Source organism: Sinocyclocheilus anshuiensis, unplaced genomic scaffold, assembly GCF_001515605.1.
Source record: "Sinocyclocheilus anshuiensis isolate Anshui unplaced genomic scaffold, SAMN03320099.WGS_v1.1 scaffold708, whole genome shotgun sequence".
Taxonomy (NCBI): domain Eukaryota; kingdom Metazoa; phylum Chordata; class Actinopteri; order Cypriniformes; family Cyprinidae; genus Sinocyclocheilus; species Sinocyclocheilus anshuiensis.
The window spans coordinates 1,412,601-1,421,596 of record NW_015555881.1 but is presented as its reverse complement, the minus strand read 5'-3'; the positions used below and the strand labels follow the sequence as shown (position 1 = coordinate 1,421,596).

General features: G+C 36.4%; 2 protein-coding genes across 2 annotated transcripts in view; one reads left to right on the top strand and one right to left on the bottom strand.

Moving 5' to 3' along the window:
- The window catches only part of LOC107675722 (phytanoyl-CoA dioxygenase domain-containing protein 1), a 6,134-nt gene extending 3,674 nt beyond the window's left edge, over window positions 1-2,460 (top strand). The window contains exons 10-11 of the mRNA XM_016470134.1: window positions 2,190-2,316; window positions 2,410-2,460. Coding sequence (XP_016325620.1) covers window positions 2,190-2,316; window positions 2,410-2,455 — 173 coding nt within the window. The 3' untranslated portion in view covers window positions 2,456-2,460. The remainder of the gene's footprint in view (window positions 1-2,189; window positions 2,317-2,409) is intronic.
- A 2,163-nt stretch (window positions 2,461-4,623) lies between these two features.
- Window positions 4,624-8,939, bottom strand: LOC107675814 (dolichol kinase-like). Its single transcript, XM_016470284.1, has 2 exons — window positions 8,819-8,939; window positions 4,624-6,778 (listed from the first exon to the last, which is right to left on the bottom strand). Exon 2 carries the CDS (start codon window positions 6,647-6,649, stop codon window positions 5,075-5,077), a length of 1,575 nt encoding a protein of 524 aa, XP_016325770.1. The 5' UTR covers window positions 6,650-6,778; window positions 8,819-8,939; the 3' UTR covers window positions 4,624-5,074.
- Window positions 8,940-8,996: the final 57 nt, after the last annotated feature.

Here is an 8,996-nt window from a genome sequence, read left to right as displayed (position 1 = left end):
CCACGTTCAAAGTCACTTAAATCCCCTTTCTTCCCCATTCTGATGCTCGGTTTGAACTTCAGCAAGTCGTCTTCACCACATCTAGATGCCTAAATGCATTGAGTTGCTGCCATTTGATTGGCTGATTAGCAATTTGTGTTACCAAGCAATTGAACAGGTGTACCTAATAAAGTGGCCGGTGAGTGTGTGTGTGTATATGTGTATATATATATATGTATGTATGTGTATATATATGTATGTATATGTGTGTATATATATATGTATATGTGTGTGTGTATATATATATGTGTATATATGTATGTATATGTGTGTATATATGTATGTATATGTGTATATATATGTATGTATATGTGTGTATATATATATATATATATATATATGTGTGTGTGTGTGTATATATATATATATATATATATATATATGTGTATATATGTATATGTGAACGGAAATATAAAATAATTAAAGCTATTTAAATAGTTATATAAAAATATTTAAAAATGACAAAAGCACATAACGGGGAAAAAATGTGGAAATGGAAATTAATATTAATAATATTAGTCTATGTATGTGTTTACATATGTGTGTATATATATATATATATATACACTGCTGCTTGAAAGTTTGTGAACCTTTTAGAATTTTCTATATTTCTGCATACATATAACCCAAAAGATCATCAGATTTTCACGCAAGTCATGAAATTTGACCAAAGAGAACCCAATCAAACAAATTAGTTGAAAATATATTCTTTGTCATTTATTTATTCAGGAAAATGATCCAATATTACATATCTGTGAGTGGCAAAAGTATGTGAATCTCTAGGATCAGCAGTTAATTTGAAGGTGAAGTTAGAGGCCATCTGTTCAGAGGTGTTTTTGATCAGTGAGATGACTATCAGGTGTCAGTGCGTGCCCTGTTTTATTTAAAGAACAGGGGTCTATCAAAGTTTGATCATGTTTGTGGAAGAGTATCATGGCACAAACAAAGGAGATCTCTGAGGACCTCAGAAAAAGAGTTGCTGTTGCTCATCAGGCTGGAAAAGGTTACAAAACCATCTCTAAAGAGTTTGGACTCCTCAAATCCACAGTCAGACAGGTGTTGTGTCCAAACGGAGGAAATTCAAGACCCTTACCCTCCCCAGGAGTGGCCAAGCAACAAAGATCACTCCAAAAGCAAGACTTGTAATAGTCTGTGAAGTTGCAAAGGACTCCAGGGAAGCTTCTAAGCAGCTAAAGGCCTTTCTCACATTGGCTAATGTTAATGTTCATGAGCCCATCATCAGGAGAACACTGAACAACCATGGTGTGCATGAAAGAGTTGCAAGGAGAAAGCCACTGCTCTCCAAAAAACCTTTCTGGCTACTGGAGAAGGTTTTGTGGACAGATGAGACCAAACAGATGATGAGACCAAAATAGAACTTTTTGATTTAAATGAGAAGCGTTATATTTGGAGAAAAGAACACCTGTTTTGCTGCATCTGGGCCAGGATGGCTTGAATTATACCAGCAAATTCTAAAGGACATATGTCCGAGAACTGAATCTCGAGAGAAAGTGCGACAAGACATCGAGCCCAAGCACACAAGTTATCATTATACCAAAGAATGGTTAAAGATGAACAAAGTTAATGTTTTGGACCGGCCGAGACAAAGTCCAGACCTTAATCCAAATGAAATTTTGTGGAAGGACCTGAAGCAAGTTCATAGGAGGAAACCCACCAACATCACATTTTAATGGGCTAAAATTCCAACGAGCCGTTGTGCAGGACTGATCAGCAGTTACAAGAAACATTACCTGCAGTTATTTCTGTGATCATAGCTGAATTTTCAGCATCATTACTCCAGTCTTCAGTGTCACATGATCTTCAGAAATCATTCTAATATGCTGATTTGCTGCTCAAGAAACATTTCTGATTATTATCAGTGTTGAAAACAGTTGTGCTGCTTCAAGTATTTATGGAAAGATTATCTGATGAATAGAAAGTTAAAAAGAACAGCATTTATTTGAAACATAAATATTTTGCAACATTATAAATGTACTGTCACTTTTTATCAGTTTAATGCATCCTTGCTTAATAAAAATATTAATCTCTTTTTTACAAAATCAAACTATGGTAACAAAACAAACAATAGTGTATATATATTTTATTATTGTATTTTTGACCACTTTTGTCGAATGATTGTGGTACTGTAGGTGGAGTGGTTCTGATTCACGGTCAAGTCGTCCACCGCAGCGCTGCAAACACATCTGACGCCTCACGCCACGTTTACACCTTTCACATTATGGAGTCTCAAAACACTATTTGGAGTCCTGAGAACTGGTAAGAACAGTGCATGCTGGGTAATGCAGGACATGCGTTAGGAAGCATCGGAGAAAGCCTAGTTTGTAAAGTGAATCTGTTTTTGTGTCTCAGGCTACAACCAACAGAAGAGCTGCCCTTCCCGTCCCTCTACACCTAAAGACAGAAATAACACTAAAACAGGCCTGATAATGTGTTACCAATGACGCTGAAGAGATATCAGGACAGTCATGTGACTATGAGCCTTTTTGATGTCTGGACCAACAATCACACATTTAAACATGAAGTTTTGTAAATGGACCAAAAACATCTTTCTTACCATAAAATGTGAATCATTTTGAATCATCTGAATATTTTATCTACAACCACAACAGTGTTTTAATAAAAGGCTAGTTTTTTTAACCAAAGAGTGTTTATTATTTATAATCTGACTTCTGACCTTTTGAAAACATTCAATTTTATTAGAAATTCAGTTTATTTCCTTTAACGCAACATTCTCTGAGTACCCAACAAAATCAATACAATATAGAAAAGGTATGAACGTTTGATAATAAGAATAATCTGGATTTCCAGAGGAAGAGAATAAATGACCAAACTGCAGTTCTCATGTCAACCAATCAGACAGGAAAATCTGAAAAATCATATTTACAGACATTGCTGAAAAAACAACTTCAATAAAGATAGCAAAAACAAAACATGATATTCAACAGAGAAAAAGTTCCAACAAATTTTTTGTTGGAACTGTCTGAAAGTTATTTATATTATTGTTTCATGCTGGGTCACTTATGTTGTAAAAACTGGTCTTTTGATGTGAAGTAAAAGCAATTATTTGAACAAAAAGTGTTTTCTGTAAATACACAAACCATTAAAATGATAATTTACAAAATAAAAAAATCCAACAATCTTTGTCATATTCCAATGTCAAAATATGGACCATAAAGTAACACATTTTATTACGCAATTATTTGAACAAAAAGTGTTTTCTGTAAATACACAAACCATTAAAATGATAATTTACAAAATAAAAAATCCAACAATCTTTGTCATATTCCAATGTCAAAATATGGACCATAAAGTAACATTTTATTACAATTGCCGGGTAGTTTAAAAACTAGTTTACACTTAAACAAGAGTGTCATGCAAATGTCGAGTGTCAATTTTAAATGTCCCAGAATGCACTGCAAACCGAACAGGTGATTGACCACAGTTCAACCACAGTTCCCATGACAACCGTCAATGTAATGTACTCAAGCCAAAAAGCCAATAGCAACAAAAAAAGGCCTCAGTCAAATATCATGAATAAATTAAAGTATAAACATAATTTACGCAATCTTTATCAGAGTAAAGACACAACAGCTGAATTGCATACATGCATTTACAGGATAGTGATCTGTACATTAATATCTACTGCCTCCTACATACAGACCCATGCAGACAAACCACTGATAGCGTTGAAATATTCAGAATACAAAACACTTTTTAAGGTGACAAACTATGCTACCAGTCCTTCGTATTGCATCGGACAAAAAGCCAGATCCTATTCATAGCATCAAAATTATATTTGAGTATTTTTGTTATACAATAGAAAAACAACGGTGTTCTTCGGTGGCTCAAGTGATGCATATATGCTGTAATGAAGGACGGAAAGGATAAATTACAATTACATAAAATGGGTGAATCTGATAAAACATGTCAAGGGTAATTATTGTAATGCAAAAAATGTACATGGTTTTAAATATTATGAAATGTTTAATTAAATATTATAATAGTATTAAATTTACCAAGTATATATACATAATGGTAGTCTTAATTTAAAATTGAGTTTCAATTCAATTTGTATAGCATTTTTACGAGACATTTTGTTGGAAAGCAGCTTTATAGAAAATATAAAAAATAAAGAGAGACATTTTTTCATGAGATTCATTTAAATAAAATACACACAATGTAGACTGTGCCCTTCCTTCAGTGTTTGCATCCAAGATGTGCGTTTGCGTGTTTATCAGCAAGTGCAGACATTGTTAAAGGGCATTACATTTTCCATTTCTTTTTTTAATAATGTGCAACTCAATCCCTGTCATTTATACTGGAGTGACAGGATTTGAGCGAATGAAATATTAACATCGTCTCAAGACTTCAGAGCTTTCTTTGAGGGCACAAAAAAATAAATGCTCAAAACAACATAATTATCGCCTGTAAACCTTGAAAATTTAAAAGAAGAATCCTTAAAGGATTCCGTTCTGGCTCCCATTGACTTCCATAGTAAGGAAAATAAATACTATGGAAGTCAATGGGATCTGAAACCTGTGTTCTATGTTCTGTGTTTGGCTGAAGAAAGAAATGCATATGGGTTTGGAACGACATGAGGCTGAGTAAATGATAATTTTTTGGATGGAATATTAAAGCTGCCAACAGTGGCACCAAACTCTGTTTTCAAATAAAGTTGTCATGTGCGAATCAAACAAGCACATTGCAACTGCAAGTGCCACTAGTGGTGCAAAAAATACACATTTCACCTTCAAACATGTGTTTTGTGCCATTTTGTATGTCGATATCAAGTAGTTTTCTAGTTTGTTTTACTCTAATACTATAAGAAACGGTTTATTCTTGAATACATTTCAGTGCATTTCTATTCACTGTACAAGCATAAACACTCTAATGATGTTTCATTATTGCATTTTGCTTTCCAAACTCACAATACTAGGGCTGTACCGTATGAATTTAATGCTGTTAATATCTGTGCATTGGCATAATGGTATCATCTGTCTGGATGGGTCTGATCTCATAGCAGCAGGAGGATGTAGAGGTACAGAGGGAGCAGCAGGTTGTCTATCTGTGAAGTATACGCCTCCAGCATGGCCACCATTGTGATTGAGCCCACGACCCACGAGTAGCTGGCGTTCAGGTTTATACTGCTGTCGGCGATGAGGAAAACCACCACGGCGATGATCTGAGCGAATACGGAGGTTGCGGTGCCCTCGAAGGTCTTCTTTGTGCCGGGCCAGTGGATCTCGCCGACCGTGCTGCCAAAAACAGACGCAACTGTATCGCCGACTCCCACTGCCAACACACCGGCGTAGGGCACCAGGCCACCGGCGCCCCCTAGGCCTCCATTAGGGGTGCAGGACGCGGGCGTGAGCCAGACTGGAAGGGCGACGCCGAGGAGAAGGTAGATGTGGGTGAGAATAAGCGGTCCTGAGTCTCTCTCATCCAGGAATAAAGTAAGAAGGTGTCGCAAGGGTGGCCCGAGTGGTCGGATGCGGAAATAGCGGACGAATTCGAGGAACAAAAACGCTGAGAGGCATACGACCGAGGCTAGCTGAAGAAGAGGACGGTCTAGAGCGAGTCCGGGTGCGAAGGTTAGCACGGTTAGGAGGTGGAAGTACTTTCGCACGGTCGTCGATGCTTGGTGCTTCTTGCTTCCGGCTGAGCGATGACTATTTTGATGCATCACAACGACAACTGCTAGAAGCAACAAAGCGGCCCAGAATCCGATCAGCCAAAGGCGAGTGTTGGTTTCGGTGATGAAATGCATCAACCAGGTGATGGGGTGATGCTGCGTGAGCAGGGTAAGCCAAGGAACCAATAGACCCAATCCCAAAACGGCCGTCATGGTGTGGAAGAAAAGCGACGCTGACCAGGTTTCCGATTCCATGAATACGAAAAGCACGGCGAAGAAGATTCCCAGCAGCACTAAGCCTAACAGGGCGACCGGGAGGAAATACGTGAGCGGGTCGGCGTTCGCGTTCCCGGACGAGGCCAGAGAGCGCTTGATGAGCTGGTTGATGATGAAACTGATCCCGCCGAGGATGAGGAGGGCCTCGCCGGGAGTGAAGCAGCGTGGGAGGAGGTACAAGAGGATTAAGCTTAAATACACAAAAATAAGCAACACCTCCAAGACTTCAATCACCTCGGAGACTGTTAGCGTTTGCTTGACTGTGTACAGAATGGCGCTGCCAGCGATGCCGGCTATAACGCAGGTGTTTGTGGGCACCGGGCGTGTGATTCCCAACGCGATGAGCGATAGGAACAGCGCCAACATCATACCGATCACTGTTATGACCATTGCGAATCGCTCCATGTAAATGTTCCCCACAGCGATGCAGTGTCCCCTCAAAGCCAGTCCCAGCAGAGGCAGCACCATGCTGGCCGGTAACACGCCGCTGTTGGCCGAAGGCCGGAACTGGAACACGGCGGCGCCGGTCCGAATGAGCCGATCCCATTTGTGCTGCACGTAAAAAGCCTGGACAGCCAGAGCGATGCAACACCAGGACAGCTGGTTCCACACGGCATAGTGAACGCAAATCACCACGCCGAACACCACGGCGGATTCAACCAGTACGGGATCCAGCTGCATGATCGCGGGGTGTATGTGTGACAAAGGTTTCCAGGAATGAGACTTTAAATATGGTAGTCTGTCAGAAAGTTCCTGATGAACACACAAGCATCGTCCACTTCTCACCCTCCTGCACACGGCAAAATAGACCTTGGAAAAGACAAAAATATCATTAGACACAAACCATAAAACTGTAAAAATAAACATATTTAAATAATAATAATAATGTAATATTTTCACTCACTTTTAGCATTGTTCTCAAAACAAAAACACATTATAAACTAAAACAAACAAAATGTTATAATAAAATATTTTCTTTTACTTTTTGAATTTTTGTCCATACAAAAACACATAATAATCTAAAGTAAACAAAATTGAATAATAATAAAATATTTTCTCTAACTTAGAATTTTCTCCAAACAAAAACTTAAAGGTGACATATCATGAAAATCGGACTTTTCCAGGTTGTAAGTGCTATAATCAGGTCCCCGGTGCATCTACCAACCAAGGAAACATGAAAAAGATTAAACCAGCAACTTCATTAAACCAGAAGTTTAAACTCATATGGTTTTCAACATGGTACTTGATTATTATGAATATGTACTTTAGCAATATTATTATTTTTTTGGCAAATATAATGTGGCAATTTCATAGTACTATTTAAGTACCTTGGAGAATATGGTTGTAAATATCATATATGGTAACACTATGCTATTATCTGATACTAAAACTGTACCATGGTACAGCCTCAGTTCTTTTTTCTCAAGTCATCACTCAATATCATGGTAAAAATCCTGAAAGAAAGAAATTAATTTACTCAATGTTAATGTGATGTTCAGTGTGATGACACCTACAGATAGGCTGTGTCTCAAAACCTAGCATTTTTGGCACAATAAACATATTCAAACATCCCTAAAAATGCTTTATAGGGAGCTAAGTAGGTTTTGAGACAGAACTTATATTCTCTCACTGTGAAACTAAAGAAGGATGTCAAATTTCTCAACTGCATTTGAACTCTAGACACTGTGAACTTTGGCACTGTTGAACAGTCAACACCAGCGATCTCTAAACATGGTAAATTATGAAAAGACAGTGTCACTTTGTCAGCGAAAGTAAAACGATCTGCTTTTAAAGGCTGGATGCTCTGGCATCACAGTGATTAATAATATATATACGAATAATAGAGAAAACCTGGCCTGTATCACTAATATTAGTGTTTAAAATATTCGGGTTTTATAAGCACCCAGAAATAATGCATCAAAAACAATAACATAAATGTGTATATAATATAAATATTTTATAAGTATTCTGAAAAAAATTTATTTAAATAATGTAATAAATGATTAATCATATGAAATCTGCAAATAAAATATATCTTATAAGTACTCTGAAAATAGTTATATTATAACTTTTGTATTATATTATATTAGAAATTATTATTTTTATTTTTATACATTTTCTGGGTATACATAAAATGCATTTATATTATTTATTTTAATAAATATTATATAATTGTGTAAATAAATGTATTATTAGACATAAAATATTATATTATCAGATCAATATTATATTATTAGACATAAAATATTATTTTTAACACAACCTTATTCAATACAATTTCTGGGTATTCATAAAATGCATTTATATTATTTATTTTAATACAAATTATATAATTGTGTAAAGAACATAAATGTATTATTAGACAAAATATTATATTATTAGATCAATATTATATTATTAGACATAAAATATTATGTTTAACACAACCTTATTCAATACAATTTCTGGGTATTCATAAAATGCATTTATATTACTTATTTAAATAGAAATGATATAATTGTGTAAATAACATAAATGTATTATTAGACATAAAATATTATATTAGAAAGGATTGCTTGTCTCTATTACACACACCGGAATTATTTACAAGCACATTAGCTTATTAATACATGCAATTGCATACAAGTGGTACATATATTTGAAGTAATTGTCAGTCTTAACATTAAATTATAATCCAAATCCAAACGCAATGCTTTTGTTTTATGTGGTTGTATAGGGTGGTGTTACTGGTGATGCGCTCTTCAGCAGAAATGAGAGTTCATTCACTGCAACACCAGCTGTTCTTTAAACACCCTGCACAGTAAACAAACGCAGAAATATGAAATTACACCAAATATCGGTTCATCTTACCCTTTCTTTCTGCGAATTAACGCTTGGCTCTCGAACAAAAGAATATTCCCAATGTTTTGCCGTGACTCGTGATTTGTGCGATCAGCTGCTCGGTGCTCACTGACTGAAGGTGGGAGCGGCCATGTTGTGACAACCGCGTCACGTGGTGTCAGAATAATCACGTGGCTAACGTCAAAAC

Excerpts from the sequence above, each read along its gene's own strand:
- LOC107675814 (XM_016470284.1), bottom strand. The coding sequence starts at position 6,649 with ATGCAGCTGGATCCCGTACTGGTTGAATCCGCCGTGGTGTTCGGCGTG.